This window comes from Aquarana catesbeiana, linkage group LG03 (assembly GCF_042186555.1).
Source record: "Aquarana catesbeiana isolate 2022-GZ linkage group LG03, ASM4218655v1, whole genome shotgun sequence".
In the NCBI taxonomy this organism is placed as follows: domain Eukaryota; kingdom Metazoa; phylum Chordata; class Amphibia; order Anura; family Ranidae; genus Aquarana; species Aquarana catesbeiana.
This window is the reverse complement of record NC_133326.1, coordinates 641,810,679-641,829,431: the sequence shown is the minus strand read 5'-3', so window position 1 is coordinate 641,829,431 and position 18,753 is coordinate 641,810,679. Positions and strand designations below refer to the sequence as shown.

At 42.4% G+C, this 18,753-nt stretch overlaps 1 protein-coding gene across 1 annotated transcript in view; it reads right to left on the bottom strand.

The window, feature by feature from the left end:
• LOC141133281 (intercellular adhesion molecule 1-like) overlaps nucleotides 1-18,420 on the bottom strand; it is a 109,868-nt gene extending 91,448 nt beyond the window's left edge. The window contains exon 1 of the mRNA XM_073622555.1: nucleotides 18,177-18,420. Within this exon, the coding sequence (XP_073478656.1) occupies nucleotides 18,177-18,234 (58 nt within the window). The 5' untranslated portion in view covers nucleotides 18,235-18,420. The remainder of the gene's footprint in view (nucleotides 1-18,176) is intronic.
• Nucleotides 18,421-18,753: the final 333 nt, after the last annotated feature.

Below are 18,753 nucleotides of genomic sequence, written 5' to 3'. Positions count from 1 at the left end.
ATAGGAACAGTGATAATGTGTGGGGATTCGAACCAGGTCCTCCTCCCATTTCTAGATAAATCACCTTTTACACCATCCAAAATAACCTCTAGATTACCTTTTTCTCAACTTCTTTCCAAATACAATCTGGTAGATTCGTGGAGAGAAAGTAACCCAATGAAAAAGAAATTCACTTATTTCTCGCACCCTCATCAAACCTTCACCAGAATAGATCATATTTTTCTAACAATAGGAATGATACCAGAAATTATTGCATCAGATATAATTCCGATTCCGTGGTCTGACCATAATGCAGTATACACTACTATAGCCTCAGCCATACCAAAAGCGCATGACCCAACGTGGTACTTACCGGACATAATGCTCAAACACCCACTACATCAGATGGCCATTGAACAAGCTTTAAAGGAATACATATCAATTAATAATACAACAGACATCTCCCCAATAACACTGTGGGAAGCTCATAAGCCTGTCTTGCGTGGTGCAATACAAAGACAAATGGCACTTTTTAAACGGGAACGCAAAAATCTAGCAAAAAAACTAGAACTCAATTTTAATGCAGCCTACATATCATTTCAAGATAATCCATCTCAGAGTACAAAATCTCATCTGGAAAAATCTAGATTGGAATACGATCTATTTCTCACTGAGTCAGTTGATAAATCCCTCAAACGCTCCAAACACAATTTCTACATGAATACAAACAAACCAGGTACATATTTGGCTCGGGCATTAAATTCAACTAACAAATCTTTCAAACCAATACGTTTGAAATTATCAAAAAATGTTTACACTTGTAATCCAGTTAAAATAGTCCATAAATTTCACTCACATCTCGCAACTTTATACAAGACAAACAATGAATTTAATCCTACAGAGGCTGAATCCTTCTTCTCAAAAATAACCTTACCTGAGTTATCTCAGAATCAAAAAAGCAGTTTGGATGAGCCTATAACTATAGATGAAGTTGCTAACGCCATAAAAGACCTAAAACTTAACAAAAGACCAAGCCCAGACGGCTACTCGGCTTTATACTATAAAACATTCTCAGAATTACTCTCTCCCATTCTCACTGAAACTTTTAACAAACTTCTAGATGGACATTCTTTTCGGCAAGAAACACTAATGGCAATTGTTTGTATGATCCCAAAACCCCTTTCTGATGATACTTCCTGTGTGAATTATCGGCCTATCTCTCTGTTAAACCTCGATATTAAATTATTAGCAAAAATAATAGCAAAACGCCTCAATAGCATTATAGGAAAATTAATACATAGAGATCAAGTAGGCTTCATGCCAAATAGACAGGCAGGCGATAATATACGCAGGGCAGTGTTATTGGCACATATTGCTAAAAAACGGAAAATCCCTTTATGTTTTCTATCTCTCGATATTAAGAGGGCATTTGACACAGTATCCTGGCAATATATGCAATATTCATTACAAAAATGGGGTTTTGGACCCCACTTTTTAACATGGATCAAAGCATTATATAATAAACCCAAAGCCTATATAAAATATGCTGGATACAAATCTGAAGCCTTTAACCACTTCAGCCCCGGAAGGATTTACCCCCTTCCTGACCAGAGCACTTTTTACAATTTGGCACTGCGTCGCTTTAACTGCTAATTGCGCGGTCATGCAATGCTGTAACCAAACGAAATTTGCGTCCTTTTCTTCCCACAAATAGAGCTTTCTTTTGATGGTATTTGATCACCTCTGCCGTTTTTATTTTTTGCGCTATACACGGAAAAAGACCGAAAATTTTGAAAAAAAATGATATTTTCTACTTTTTGTTCTAAAAAAAATCCAATAAACTCAATTTTAGTCATACATTTAGGCCAAAATGTATTTGGCCACATGTCTTTGGTAAAAAAAATGTCAATAAGTGTATATTTATTGGTTTGCGCAAAAGTTATAGCACCTACAAACTAGGGTACATTTTCTGGAATTTACACAGTCTTTAATTTATGACTGCCTATGTCATTTCTTGAGGTGCTAAAATGACAGGGCAGTACAAAACCCCCACAAATGACCCCATTTTGGAAAGTAGACACCCCAAGGAAATTGCTGAGAGGCATGTTGAGCCCATTGAATATTCATTTTTTTTGTCCCAAGTGATTGAATAATGAAAAAAAAAAAAAAAAAAAATTACAAAAAGTTGTCACTAAATTATATATTGCTCACACAGGCCATGGGCATATGTGGAATTGCACCCCAAAATACATTTAGCTGCTTCTCCTGAGTATGGGGATACCACATGTGTGGGACTTTTTGGGAGCCTAGCCGCATACGGGGCCCCGAAAACCAATCACTGCCTTCAGGATTTCTAAGGGCGTACATTTTTGATTTTACTCCTCACTACCTATCACAGTTTTGAGGGCCATAAAATGCCCAGATGGCACAAACCCCCCCCAAATGACCCCATTTTGGAAAGTAGACACCCCAAGCTATTTGCTGAGAGGCATGTTGAGTCCATGGAATATTTTATATTTTGACACAAGTTGCGGGAAAGTGACAATTTATTTTTTTTTGCACAAAGTTGTCACTAAATGATATATTGCTCACACAGGTCATGGGCATATGTGGAATTGCACCCCAAAATACATTCTGCTGCTTCTCTTGAGTACGGGGATACCACATGTGTGGGACTTTTTAGGAGCCTAGCCGCGTACGGGACCCCGAAAACCAATCACCGCCTTCAGGATTTCTAAGGGTGTACATTTTTGATTTCACTCTTCACTGCCTATCACAGTTTCGGAGGCCATGGAATGCCCAGGTGGCACAAACCCCCCCCAAATGACCCCATTTTGGAAAGTAGACACCCCAAGCTATTTGCTGAGAGGCATGGTGAGTATTTTGCAGCTCTCATTTGTTTTTGAAAATGAAGAAAGACAAAAAAAAAAATTTTTTTTTTCTTTTTTTAATTTTCAAAACTTTGTGACAAAAAGTGAGGTCTGCAAAATACTCACTATACCTCTCAGCAAATAGCTTGGGGTGTCTACTTTCCAAAATGGGGTCATTTGGGGGGGGTTTGTGCCACCTGGGCATTCCATGGCCTCCGAGACTGTGATAGGCAGTGAAGAGTGAAATCAAAAATTTACGCCCTTAGAAAGCCTGAAGGCGGTGCTTGGTTTTCGGGGTCCCATACGTGGCTAGGCTCCCAAAAAGTCTCACACATGTGGTATCCCCGTACTCAGGAGAAGCAACAGAATGTATTTTGGGGTGTAATTTCACATATTCCCATGGCATGTTTGAGCAATATATAATTTAGTGACAACTTTGTGCAAAAAAAAAAAAAATAATAATAATTTGTCTCTTTCCCGCAACTTGTGTCACAATATAAAATATTCCATGGACTCGACATGCCTCTCAGCAAATAGCTTGGGGTGTCTACTTTCCAAAATGGGGTCATTTGGGGGGGTTTGAACTGTCCTGGCATTTTATGCACAACATTTAGAAGCTTATGTCACACATCACCCACTCTTCTAACCACTTGAAGACAAAGCCCTTTCTGACACTTTTTGATTACATGAAAAAATTATTTTTTTTTTGCAAGAAAATTACTTTGAACCCCCACACATTATATATTTTTTTAAAGCAAATGCCCTACAGATTAAAATGGTGGGTGTTTTATTTTTTTTTTTCACACAGTATTTGCGCAGCGATTTTTCAAACGCATTTTTTGGGGAAAAAACACACTTTTTTACATTTTAATGCACTAAAACACACTATATTGCCCAAATGTTTGATGAAATAAAAAAGATGATCTTAGGCCGAGTACATGGATACCAAACATGACATGCTTTACAATTGCGCACAAACGTGCAGTGACAACAAAATAAATACATTTTTAAAAGCCTTTAAAAGCCTTTACAGGTTACCACTTTAGATTTACAGAGGAGGTCTACTGCTAAAATTACTGCACTCGATCTGACCGTCGCGGTGATACCTCACATGCATGGTGCAATTGCTGTTTACATTTGACGCCAGACCGACGCTTGCGTTCGCCTTAGCGCGAGAGCAGGGGGGACAGGGGTGCTTTTTTTTTTTTTTTTTTTTTCTTTATTATTTTTTTGCTTTTTTATCTTATTTTAAAACTGTTCCTTTCATTTTTTTTTTTTTTTTAATCATTTTTATTGTTATCTCAGGGAATGTAAATATCCCCTATGATAGCAATAGGTAGTGACAGGTACTCTTTTTTGAAAAAATTGGGGTCTATTAGACCCTAGATTTCTCCTCTGCCCTCAAAGCATCTGACCACACCAAGATCGGTATGATAAAATGCTTTCCCAATTTCCCAATGGCGCTATTTACATCCGGCGAAATCTAAGTCATAAAATGCTCGTAGCTTCCGGTTTCTTAGGCCATAGAGATGTTTGGAGCCACTCTGGTCTCTGATCAGCTCTATGGTCAGCTGGTTGAATCACCGGCTGCATTCTCAGGTTCCCTGTTGAGACAGGAGAGCCAGAGAAAAACACGGAAGACGGTGGGGGGGGGGGCATTCTCTCCCACTGCTTGTAAAAGCAGTCTAGAGGCTAATTAGCCGCTAGGATTGCTTTTACATGAAAGCCGACCGCTGGCTGAAAAGAATGATACCAAGATGATACCTAAACCTGCAGGCATCATTCTGGTATAACCACTCAAAGTCGTGAATGCTGTACCTGAAGACAAAAATATGGTTAACAATAAAGCACAGTAAACAGTAAAGTATAAAAAATTGCAGACCTGAAAAGCAAACATGATAAAACATAATAACAATAAAACATTGCAGAATAGAATACAGTAAAAAAGAGCAGAACAATAGAGAGAATAGAGAGAGAGAGAGAGAGAATAGAGAGAGAACAATAAAACTACAACTATTATTTTTTATTTTATATTTTTGTTTGTGTTTTTTTTTTTTTTTTTACACTTTTTTTGTAACTGTAACTTTTATAACTGTAACCGGTTCCAGGTTCGGGTCTCTCAAAATGCGATGGCATCTTGGGAGACCCTGTGAAAGTGTGTCCTAGTCTGTGCAATGCTGTACCCTACGCTAATACTCAACTAGTGAATGGTAGCGTTCAAAACATTCACCAATGCAAAGACCAGGATTGTCAGGACAGGAGGGACAATAATAGCGGGTGTCACGTCTATATCCGCGCTTGCTGCAGACACAACATCTTTTTTGGGGGGGTTCGTTGGGTAGGGGTACTCGGGAGGACATAAAAATGCCTCTCATGCAGCCGACTGCATTTGGTTGGGGATGTGAATGGGGGAAGTACGGGCGCTGCAGAAGTGGTGGGTTCCCAATTAGGATTGGCGAATGCAGCAGGAAGGGCAATATGGGCATGACGGGCCTGTGTTTGTCTTCTTGGTGGCAGCGGGACACTATTTGTGCTTGCCACCTCACCAGCTTGAACTGCACTTATGGGACTCGCCACGTCACCAAGTGTTACTGCAGTGCTGGTTTGACTACGACCGGGGTGTACTAGGCCGCTGGCGCTTGCCAGTTCACCAAAACGCTACCAAAAAAACTGTTAACGATCGCAGGGATCAGGCCTGACTCTGCGAACGCTGCAGTTATGCATTTAGTGTTTTGTAAGTGACAGTGATCGATCGATACTGCACTTGGGTGGGCTGGGCTGGGCCGGGCGGAGGGGCAAAACGCAGGTGCTAGCAGGTATCTGGGTTGATCCCGCTAACACTGCGTTTTTGGGAACCCTAAACTGCTGGGGACGCCAGTATAGATCTGATCGGATCAGATATTGATCAGTTCAGATACTATACCACTAAGGGAGGTGTACGGTGCGTGCGTGGGTGTTAGCGCTACTGGCACTAACCTGACGCTGCCTGGGGCTGTGCTTGCCAGTTCACCAAAACGCTACCAAAAAAAACTGTTAGCGATCGCAGGGATCAGGCCTGACTCTGCGAACGCTGCAGTTATGCGTTTAGTGTTTTGTAAGTGACAGTGATCGATCGATACTGCACCTGGGTGGGCTGGGCTGGGCCGGGCGGAGGGGCAAAACACAGGTGCTAGCAGGTATCTGGGTTGATCCCGCTAACACTGCGTTTTTGGGAACCCTAAACTGCTGGGGACGCTAGTATAGATCTGATCGGATCAGATATTGATCCGTTCAGATACTATACCACTAAGGGAGGTGTACGGTGCGTGCGTGGGTGTTAGCGGTACTGGCACTAACCTGACGCTGCCTGGGGCTGGTGCTTGCCATTTCACCAAAATGCTACCAAAAAAACTGTTAGCGATCGCAGGGATCAGGCCTGACTCTGCGAACGCTGCAGTTATGCGTTTAGTGTTTTGTAAGTGACAGTGATCGATCGATACTGCACTTGGGTGGGCTGGGCCGAGCTGGGCGGAGGGGCAAAATGCAGGTGCTAGCGGGTATCTGGGCTGATCCCGCTAACACTGTGTTTTTGGGAACCCTAAACTGCTGGGGACGCTAGTATAGATCTGATCGGATCAGATATTGATCCGTACAGATACTATACCACTAAGGGAGGCGTATGCTGCGTGCGTGGGTGTTAGCGGTACTGGCGCTAATCTGACGCTGCCTGGGGCGACGCATATCACCGTCGGGTGATCAGGGGGCTAAATCTTTATTCGGTAATAAACGGCGGGTGCCCTGACACTATAAAAAATAAACAAACTAACCAGCGTCACCCGTAACACTTATACGGTGATCAGTGGTGAAAGGGTTAACTAGGGGGCAATCAAGGGGTTAAAACATTTATTAGGTAGTATATGGGGGTCACTGTCGCTATAAAACGCTGACGGCGAACCTAAATATTTACGTCCCTAACTAGCGTCACCAGCGACACTAATACAGCGATCAGAAAAATGATCGCTTAGCGACACTGGTGACAGGGGGTGATCAAGGGGTTAAAACTTTATTAGGGGGGGTTAGGGGGGTACCCTAGACCTACAGGGGGCCTAACACTCACTGCCCTGACACTGTAACTGTCACAAACTGACACCATGCAGTAATCAGAAAAAAAAAAAAAAAAAAAACCTGCTTGGTGTCAGTTTGTGACAGGGGGGGGTGATTGGGGGGGGGATCGGGGGCGATCGGGGGGGGGATCGGGGTGTTTTGTGTGCCTGGCATGTTCTACTGTGTGTGTGTGTGTTGTGCACTTACATTGCAGTCTTCTCTCCTCGGCCCGGAACGGAAAATACCGAGCCGAGGAGAGATGACATCATTTCCTCTGCCTCTGTGTACAATACAGAGGCAGGGAAATGATCCCATTGGCTGAGAGCGATCGCGAGGGGGGGGGCCACGAATGGATGGCCTCCCCCTCACCTCCGATCGCCGGGGAAGATTTGCCGACCGCCGCAGGCACCGGGGGGGGTCCGATCGGACCCCCCACCCGCGGGCAGGCAAGGACGTACATACACGTCCTTTTGCCTGCCCGTGCCATTCTGCCGACGTATATAGTCGTGCGGCGGTCGGCAAGTGGTTAATATCGAAAGAGGTACCCGACAGGGTTGCCCATTATCTCCCTTATTATTTGCCCTTATACTCGAACCCATGGCCCAATATATCAGAACAAACCAAACTATAACTGGCATTGAAGTAGGAGGTATTACACACAAATTATGTATATTTGCAGACGATATATTACTTTTTCTATCATCACCACAGGTCTCTGGTCCTAACTTAATACCAGCTCTTGATGGATTTGCAGCCCTATCCGGCCTTATGATTAATCCTAAGAAATGCCTAGTGCTTAATATTTCACTCACAAACATGGAATTGATCCCGGCTAGGGCTGCACTCCCATTCACATGGGCAGAAAAATCAATCCCATATCTTGGAATTCATTTAACAGCCTCTCATTCTGACTTGTTCTCAACCAATTATCCTCCTGTATTAAGACAGATCACAAATCTAATAAAACAATGGTCGCAACTTCCTTTATCCTGGATGGGGAAGATTAATGCAATCAAAATGACTATTCTACCCAAATTGCTTTATCTATTCAGAGTCCTCCCTATTCCAATTCCTTCCTATTTTTTGAGAATAATACAAAAAAGAGCAACTTCGTTTATATGGGGCTCTTCTAAACCACCTATACACACACTACATCTTCCCAAAAATAAAGGAGGCCTGGGATACCCTAATTTTACTAACTACTACAGAGCGGCACATTTGGCCAGTCTGTCCAAATACCATGCAAAACAGGAAATCCCTTTATGGGTATTTATAGAGGCTTCAGAAAATGACCCTCTATTAATATCAAATTTATTATGGCTTGATCCTAAAGACTGCTTTAAAATTCATAATCCCATAACTAAACACTTCTTATCTCTCTGGGATAAACTAAAAACCAAATATCAGTTACAATCTCCACACAATCCTCTCCTTTCTTTTATCAGAAATCCGGCCTTTTATCCGGCATGGATCTACCCAAATTCTTTTAAAGCTTGGACAACATCAGGCATTCAGACACTAAATGACTTCATAGCATCTAAATCATTCCTTTCATTCCCATCGCTTAGAGAAAAATATGATCTACCAAACTCTGAGATATTTAGATATCTCCAAATCAAAAATTTCTATACACCATTCCTAAAGGGGGATACACCATTATCCCAATTATCCATTTTTGAATCAATCTGTACAAAAGATCCATTTGCTAAAGGTACAATTTCATCACTTTATAATCAATTATATGGAGTAGCAAATCTTAATAGACCCTCTTACGTTCAGAGGTGGGAGGAGGACCTGGGACGAACTTTAGAAGACACAGACTGGTCTAACATATGGCTCACATCTAAGTCATCTTCACCCAACATCTTAGCACTGGAGACAAATTATAAAGTCCTAACTCGCTGGTACCTTGTACCCGCTAGAGTGGCAAAATATTCACCTAATACCTCAGCTCTTTGTTTTCGAGGATGCCCAGAAATAGGCACATATTTACACATATGGTGGACGTGCCCAGTAATCCAAACCTTCTGGAAGGAAGTCTTCGTGATTGCATCTAAAATATTTAAAAAAATAATACAACCAGATCCATATTTAACTTTACTTAATCTAAAACCGGAATGGTTAACACTCTCTCAATTCAAACTTATGATCCAACTAATAACGGCTGCAAAACAAACAGTGGCCAAGGCATGGAAATCTCCTACATTGGTACTAGCAGAAACAATTCACAGAATGAATAATACAATGTCCCATGCTAAGATGGTAGCCATCGATCAAAATCAAATTCCAAAATTTGAAAAACTTTGGCATCCTTGGATAAAACAACAGTTCCTGTCAAACTTCAATGACTCTGTCCTGTTGCCATGGTAACAGATTAAATGACTTACAGAGACACCCATTCTAAGGCTTCAAAGAGAACTAAAAAGAATAATAAACTGACGAGCGGGACAACCCTGTGGACCATACCTCTACCTTTCAACCCTTTTTCTTCTTTCTCTTTCCTTTTCTCCACCTTACGATTAAAGCTCATTATCAGAATTTATTTGACCTATATACACTCTACTTGTAAACAATATGTATAGTAGGTATAAATCATTTAAATACCTACAAAAGTAACTAAGGAAATGATATATATCTTTAATTTAGGTTTACGTGAACCCAATGTTTAATATTTGAAATTTCATGATATTTACCTATATAAACCCTACTGTAAAACAATGAGCTTACTTTATAGATCCTTCTAAACTTACTTTATGTATCTGTATAACATTGTATACTCAATAAACTTCTTTTGACAAGAAAAAAATTAGATCCAAAGTCCCATATCTCTGTGTGATAATATAAAGTGCTTGTGCTTACAGTGCCTTGAAAATGTATTCATACCCCTTGAAATTTTCCACATTTTTGTCATCTTACAACCAAAAATATATAAAGGTATTTTATATGATAGGCCAACACAAAGTGGCACGTAATTGTGAAGTGGAAGGAAAAAGATAAATGTTTTCAAAATCTTTTACAAATAAATATCTGAAAAGTGTGGCATGCATTTGTATTCAGCCCCCCTTTACTCTGATACCCCTAAATAAAATCTTGTGGAACCAATTGCCTTCAGAGGTCACCTAATTAGTAAATAGGGCTACAATGGAATGGTTTAGATCAAAGCATATTCATATGTTAGAATAGACCAGTCAAAGTCCAGACCTAAATCCAATTGAGAATCTGTGGCAAGACGAGAAAGTTGCTGTTCAGACACTTTCTATCCAATAGCTAGAGCTATTTTGCAAAGAAGAATGGGCAAAAATTTCACTCTCTAGATGTGCAAAGCTGGTAGAGACATCCCCAAAAAGACTGTAATTGTAGCAAAAGGTGGGGCAGAATACAAATGCACGCCACACTTTACATATATTTATTTGTAAACATTTTGAAAACCGTTTATCATTTTCCTTCCACTTCACAATTATGTGTCACTTTGTTTTGGTCTATCACATAAAATCCCAATAAAGTACATTTGTTTTTGGTTGTAACATGACAAATTGTGGAAAATTTCAAGGGGTATGAATACTTGTTCAAGTCACTGTATATAAAGACAAAACAGGTTCTCTCTGGCGTCCCCACATAGACTGACACTCACCATAGGGTATCGACCTACTATTGGATAGGTCAATGCACGCTTTTTTAGGTTGGAACATACGTAGCTTCTGGGAATCGGGGCAGCGTCAGCCACTGATTCCCCATATAAGCTGCATACACTTGGTGCCAGTTGTCATTGGCACCTGAAAAATGTAAGTTTAATGTATCTGTATATATGTCTTTTTAATAAATTGATAGTTTTAGGCTATGAGACCTCTCCCCTGATATTTTATTACCTGAGCGGTGGTACTTTGCAAGTAGAAGACCCAAAGCTCTGAGAGCTAAAAGATTAAAGCACAAGTACACCAAAAAAGCGTTCATTGACCTATCTAGCAATAGTAGATCAATACCTTATGGTAAGTGAGTCCAGTCAATGTCGGGACACCTGAGAGCACCTGAGATTGAGGCACCTGCTTTGTCTTCATATAAACTTTATATTATCACACAGAGATATGGGACTTTGGATCTATTTTTTTTTTCAAGGACTATGTATATGTCACATTTTGCATAGTTATTATGTTCTTTTTTATTGTAAAAAAAGAGCGGCACGGTTTCTGTATTAGTATATTTTGTTCACTGTGTTTTGGTATCGCACATTAGGAGATCCGCAGCAGCTCAAACAGAATGCAAATTTTATTTTGCTTTTTGAATTTCTTTTTGCTTTGTTTCGTTTTTTGTCACTTCTAGTTTATTCCGTTGGTATATTTTTGGCGCAGGGTCACACATCTTACAGATGAGTCATTTCATTGTTTCTACAGTTCCCACGCGGCAGAAAACGTATGCCCTCAGCACAGTAGAACCTTTATGAACTTTTATGAGCATCATGGAACAGAAGAGCTAATGAAAGCTATTTACAAATTTGATCATTATCTTACCCCAGCCCAGACTTTCAGCTTAGCCCAAAAAAAGTGTAAATAGATATTGATGGTGTAACCATATAGACAGATCAGCTCAGCAGGAAAAGGTGCCAGGGAACTCATTTAAAAATGAGCAGAGTATTCTTCTGAGCAGAACAGTGTGAGGACTGGATATATACTTAATGTCTACAGTATATATACGGTATACTTAGTGGAAGACAAAGTTAAACCCCCAGTAAAGTTATTTTAAATCTGGGATTCTTTTGTAACCATTATTCACGCACCGGGCAGCATGCTAGAGTTGACCATATACCCATACATTTCTTTTATTTCGTTTATGGTCTTGATGAAAAAATGTAAGGTTGGATTCACATATATGCAAATTTGATGCGGTTTTCACTTCATCCAATTCGCAAGACATGCGAGTGTGACTGGCTTTCAATGGAGTCGGTTCACACAGGTCCGGGGTGGCCGTAGTGCGTTTTTGGGTCCAGTTCAGGTGTGAATTCAAGCAAAACTTCTGACCTGAATTGCACCTGAACCGGTCAACAGAAATGCACCGGACCCCAGGCTGGAACCCGTGGCGGCACATATATGAACCCAGCCTAATAGATCCCCCCATTCACACTAAACAAGGTGGATGGATAAATCTTCTGTTGCCGCCATTGTATCCCGACAGCCGGTGCCACCAGACTCAGAATTCACAACCATTGCCTGCATCTGATTGGACGCATGAGCGGTTTGACTGATAATTTTCTGCCTGGCTTCTTTGATTTGCTAAAAGGGCCACTCATTGATCAAATTTCGCCCAGTTCATTGAGAACCAGATAAAATTAGCTTGGTGTATGGCCTGTATACAAGAAAAAGAACTGCTGCTCCAGGTGTATAGAGATGAGGCTGATTGGAGTATCTTGCAGAGTGCTAGCCCCGGCCCACCTCCGTGGGAAACGTGGAAAGAAGAAAGAAATGGCTGCACATCTAGAACTTGAGATTGCCTTTTATTTTGTTTCACAAAGATAACACCAAAGACACCAAACTGTGGTCACATAGACGCGTTTCACACATACATCTTGTGCTTAATCATTACAATGACTGAGATAAGTGATAGATCTTAAATAGACCTCCCCAATAGTTACAGGTGGGGGCGGTGATAATCAGTGATGAGAACACAACTAAATTATTTTTTTATGTGCATCTTAGAGTAGTCCTCATCATTTCCTATCGCAAGTGTTTTTATGAAGACGCATTGCATCTGGATTCATCTTGGTAACTGCATGCTACATATGTATGGATCCAATATTCGGGTGTCGCACTGTGTCTGCATTTATCCTGGGACATGGTGCGTTTTTATGGATCCTATAATGCATGCTTATATATGTGGACACACGTGCATTTCGTTGTGGATTCTTCATTGGTCCAGTATGGATTAGCAAATGATTTTCTATGCACGTCCTTTGTGTGCATGTGTGGGGGCACATGGATATGTGCGCCTGCACATGCATACACCTCTACATGGGACGTTTGGTTTATTGCCATTAGAACCGAAACAACTAATCGATTAATCAACAACTAATCGATTATGAAATTAATCGATTACTATTTTCATAATCGATTAATCGGCCAGTAACATAATGGGGTTAAAAAAGGCTAAAATTAGCCCTTTATAGTACAAAAAGAGCAAATAATCGCTACTGTAAATATTACTTTCACTGTTGCACAGTAAAAAAACGAAGGGCTAATTATTATTATTAACTAATATGTAACTAAATGTCTTAGGCCTGGTTCCCACTCACGTGTTTTTTTGGTGCTTTTTGCAGAAATGCACTACAGTTCATTTAACGTTCACCTCTATGCATTTTTCAGCTGCTGTGTATTTGGAAAGGGTCAAGGACCTTTTTCAATGCAAAACGGTGCTTTTTTGGTTCAATATACTTCAATGGAGAAGCTGCAGAAATCCATGTAATATTACAGTTCTGTTTGAAAATCTGCAAAACTGTCTAGAACTTTTTTTTTCTTTAAATAAAAAAATTTGATCTGATGATATTTACCAGATTTAACCTCTAACAGTATATAGAGTATATGTCTTCTGTCTTTTATTCTCAGAGTGGATTAAAGATTTTACTCCCTAACCATATATATATATATATTTATATTTACCACTGCGTATACAGATATTTAGGAATAAATTGCCTTTTTTTTAACTTTACATATTAACTAAATTATACACCACACTTTTTTTTTAAAGGTTATTACCTGATTAATCAAAACAATAATCGGCCAACTAATCGATTATGAAAATAATCGTTAGTTGCAACCCTAATTGCCATATATGTGCATATGTGTATATCATTATTTTTCATTAAGTCGATAGTTTTTCATGTTTTATGTATGTATATTTATTTCTTGTTTTTCTCCTTTTTCAAATGTTTTTATTGCTGTACGGTATTATTTATAAATGTTTACATGCGACTGTTGGTCCTGTGTGTATGCAGGACCTTTTGGTATACATGGGAACATGGACCTTCAGTTTGAGTTTTTATTCAAGTTTCTACCTGCATGCTCTTTGGGGCTGAGGTTTGGTGATTGATCGAGTTGTGTTCTCATCACTGATTATCACCGCCCCAGAACACCTGTAGCCATTGGGGAGGTCTATTTAAGATCTATCAGTTATCTCAGTCATTGTAATGATTAAGCACAAGATGTATGTGTGACACACGTCTACGTGACCACTGTTTGGTGTCTTTGGTTTTATCTTTGTGAAACAAAATAAAAGGCATTTGGAAGTTCTGGATGTGCAGCCATTTCATTCTTCTTTCCTTGGTGTATGGCCTGCTTGGTCATGCCCAGGGCTTTTTTTCTCAGAATAGGTGCAGGAACTGCCCCTTCTGAGTCACTTCTTATCTCCGCCCATTACCCACCTCTGAGCACCGTTCCTTGGTTTCATCCCCTGCCCACCTCTCAGTCCTGCCCCTTTTAGAGAGTACAGAGCCAAGTATAATTGTGTGGTGCTAAGTAATTTGTATGAAATTTGTTAATGATTGCAAGAAAAGTAGTAAAATAGATTCCGCACAGCCAGCAGCAATAGATTCACTCAGAAACAATAGACCCGCCTAGCAACAATGGACCCCACAACAAAATACCACCCAACAGCAACAACAGATCTCCCAGCAGCCAGCATCAATAGACTATCCAGCAGCCAGCAACAATAGACCCCCTCCATCAATAGTAGATCTCTTCCAGCAATAATTGACCCACCAGCAACAATAGACCCCCTCCATCAATAGTAGATCTCTTCCAGCAATAATTGACCCACCAGCAACAATAGACCCCCTCCATCAATAGATCTCTTCCAGCAATAATTGACCCACCAGCAACAATAGACCCCCTCCATCAATAGTAGATCTCTTCCAGCAATAATTGACCCACCAGCAACAATAGACTGCCACTCAAAAATAGATCCGCTCCAGCAACAAAAGACCCTCCAGCCCACCCCAGCACCCCTTGCCATTACATACATTCAGTGCTGGAGGTGCCGGAACTGCGTTCCCCCGGGTTCCCGCTGAAAAAATGCCCTGGGCATGCCACTCTGGACATATGAAGTCATCTATGAAAAGAACCTTATCTGCAGGGCCGGATTAACATAGGGGCTGGTGGAGCTCCAGCTCCAGGGCCCTTCCTCAATATAGGCCCGTGCCAGTGGCTTATCAATATTTGTGTGCCTTCCTGAAGGAAGAGGAGCCCCACTGTGCACTGCATACATGGAGGAGACAAGTGTTAGTCAGTGCAGCCGAGTCCTGTCTCTGCCGATGCCTGACTTATCACAGGATCTGTACACTCACACAGATCCTCTGTGTCTGGGAGCTGTATGGGGGAGGGGCGCTGATGTTGTCCTAACCAGGAGGAGCCCGGGAGGAAGAACATCTTACATGATGTTGAGATAAGGTTAGTAAATTTGTTAGGGAGGTGTTTTATTGTGCTAGGGGCAGGGGCGTAACTAGAAATAGCAGGGCCCCATAGCAAAATGTTGTATAGGGCCCCCCTGCAAACAGCCCCCCCCCCACACAGCTGCCCTAGTGTCAATGCAGCGTGACCTGTGCCACATACAGCGTGACCTGTGCCCAATGCAGCGTGACCTGTGCCCAATACAGCGTGACCTGTGCCCAATACAGCGTGACCTGTGCCCCACACAGCGTGACCTGTGCCCAATACAGCCTGGTCTGCCTGTGCCCCATACAGCCCCACCTATGCAGAGGAAGAGGCAAGCCACCTGGATCAGCAGAGAGCGGGATTGCCCGCTGTAATAGCTTTCATTTGAATTTCCTGTCCTTCCGGGGCTCATCGTCACATAGCCCCACCTCTTGGCCCGACGCCTTTGATGACGTCACATGTCCCGCATTGGATCGGCGTTCTGTCTATCAAAGGCACCGGGCCAAAAGGTGGAGCTATGTGACGTGAGCCCCGGGAACACTGGAAGTTCTAATGAAAGCTCTTACATCGGGCAATTCAGCTCTCTGCTGATACGGACAGCTCGCCTCTTCCTTTCCTCTATCTTCCCCTGGCTGGGAGACTGTGCCAGCGGTACTCTTATCCTCACTGGGCCCCACTCGGCTGCGGGCCCCATATCGCCCGCATGGGTCGCTATGGTGGTAGTTACGCCCCTGGCTAGGGGACAGACTGCTGCTTCCCCCAATGTAATGAGCTCTCTTGTGCCCACCATGTCACGTGCAGTGCCCACCATGTCATGTCATGTGCCTTGCAGTGCCCACCATGTCATGTGCTGTGGCCACCATGTCATGTCATGTGCCTTGCAGTGCCCACCATGTCATGTGCTGTGCCCACCATGTCATGTGCATTGCAGTGCCCCATGTAATGTGCTGTGCCCACTATGTCATGTGCTGTGCATTACAGTGCCCCCATGTAATGTGCTGTGCCCACCATGTCATGTGCATTGCAGTGCCCGCCATGTAATGTGCAGTGCCCACCATGTCATGTGCTGTGCCTTGCAATGCCCGCTATGTAATTTGCAGTGTCCACCATGTCATGTGATGTGCCATGCAGTGCCCACCATGTCATGTGCAGTTCCCACCATGCCATGTGCTGTGCCCACCCTGCCATGTGTTGTGCCCAGCATGTAGTATGTTGTGCTCACTTTGCAATGTTCTGGGCTGTTCAGCAGTGCCCACCATGCCATGTGCAGTTCCTAACATGTAATGTGCAGTTGCATTGCCCACTATGAAATGTGCTATGCCATGCAGTGCCCACCATGTAATGTGTTGTGCCATTCAGTGCCCACCATATAATGCGCTGTGCCCACCACGTCATGTGCTGTGCCATGCAGTGCCCACCATGTAACGCTGTACCCACCATGTAATGTGCTGTGCCATGCAGTGCCAACCGTGTCATGTGCAGTGCCCACCATGTAAATTGCTGTGCAGTGCCCACCATGTCATGTGCTGTGTTGTGCCCACCATGTCATGTGCTGCGCCATGCAGTGCTTACCATGTAATGTGCTGTACCCACCATGTAATGTGCTGTGCAGGGCTCACCATGTCATGTGCGGTGTCCACCAATTAATTTGCTGTGCTCACAATGTAATGTGCTGTGCTGTGTCATGCAGTGCCCACCATATCATGTGGTGTCATGCAGTGCCCACCTTGTCATGTGCTATGCAGTGTCCACCCTGCCATGTGCAGTACCCACCATATAATATGCTGTGCCCACCAAATAATGTGCTATGCAGTGCCCACTTGTAATGTGCAGTGCCCACCATGTAATGTGCTCAGCTGTGCCCACCATGCCATGTGCTGTGCCCACCATATAAGGTCCTGTGCCCACCGTGTGCATGTGCTGTGTTGTGCCCACCATGCAATGTGCTGTGTTGTGCAGTACCAACCATGTCATCTGCTGTGCCCACCATATAATGTAACTGTGTAATGTGCTGTGCCCGCCATGTAATGTGCTGTGCTTCGCCCACCATTAAATGTGCTGTATCCATGTATCCACCATGTAATGTGTAGTGCCAACCATGTAATGTACTGTGCTATCCCCCCCCCCCGTGTAATGTACTATGCTGTGCCCCTCACAGATTCATCCCCTCACTCTCAGCCCCCTCTCTCTCTCTCTCTCATCCCCTCTCTTTCAGCCTGTTCTCTCTCTCACCCCCTTCATCCCCCATTCTCTCTCTCTCTCTCTTGCCCCCTTCAACCCCCTCTTTCCTACCACCCTCTCTCTCTATTCCCCTTTTTCTCACCCCCTCTCTCTCATTCGACCTGTTTCTCTCTCTTTTCCCCTCCCTCTCATTCCCGTCTCTTTCAGCCCCCTATCTCGCTATCACCCCCCACACACACACCTCTCTCTCTCTCTCTCTCTCTCTCTCTCTCTCTCTTTAATTTAATTCAACAAAAAATTGTTTGCGTTTTCATTTTATTTATTTTCATAAAAAGGCCCGCCAAAATCCTTAGCACCAGGCACATGAAGCTTTTAATCTGGCCCTGCTTATCTGCAGGGAGCAGTCTGTTTTTCCACGTGTTGGTTTGCAACTTTTTCCCAGATTCTTTACGTCCCTCTCACAGCCAAAATACCTCCTAACCAAAATGATGAACCTGCTGTATGACTGCACTATGGAAATTAGACTGTAAGCTCTACTGGTGCAGTAACCTGACATAAAGGGTTCTATATACTATGCAAAGCCCAATGACATATTAATGTTTAACTATTTAAATAACATTTAACATCCATACACACACTTAGAGCATACCTGTATAAGCGAGGACAGCCACATGGAACACAGCCAGAAGGACCCAATAGATTCCCATGGTGAGCTTTGATGCAGAGAATAAGCTCTGAGCTGTAATGTTGAAGACCCCGATGATGCAAGTCAGTTGCCTTCTCTCTCTCTGATCTCCTGTAGCTGAGTGCTGATATCTTGTGTGTGGTATGTAAAGTGAAATGTATGAACCTCACTCTGTTTCCTGTAATGCTGGACCTCCCCTTCACAGGTTTTGCCTAACGGAAGTTTATTCATAATAAGCGCATTCTTATTGTCTATTCATTTCAATACAGATAAGAGCTTTCCAGTTGGTGGTAAAAAAATACAAATATTTAAAATAAAAAAGAAACACAATGCAGAAAGTAACATTTCCAATGGAGAATCGGTGCAATGGGAGCGTAGGATGGCACTTCCTCACCTTCTAAATGGCAATGACCTTCCCCCAGTATGTACTTTGTAATACTTTGTAATACTTTGTAACTTGGTAAACATACAATGCTGTATTGATAGCTTCCACCAGTACTGATGCTAGACTATTTTGCGCCCTAGACAAGACTAGCTACTT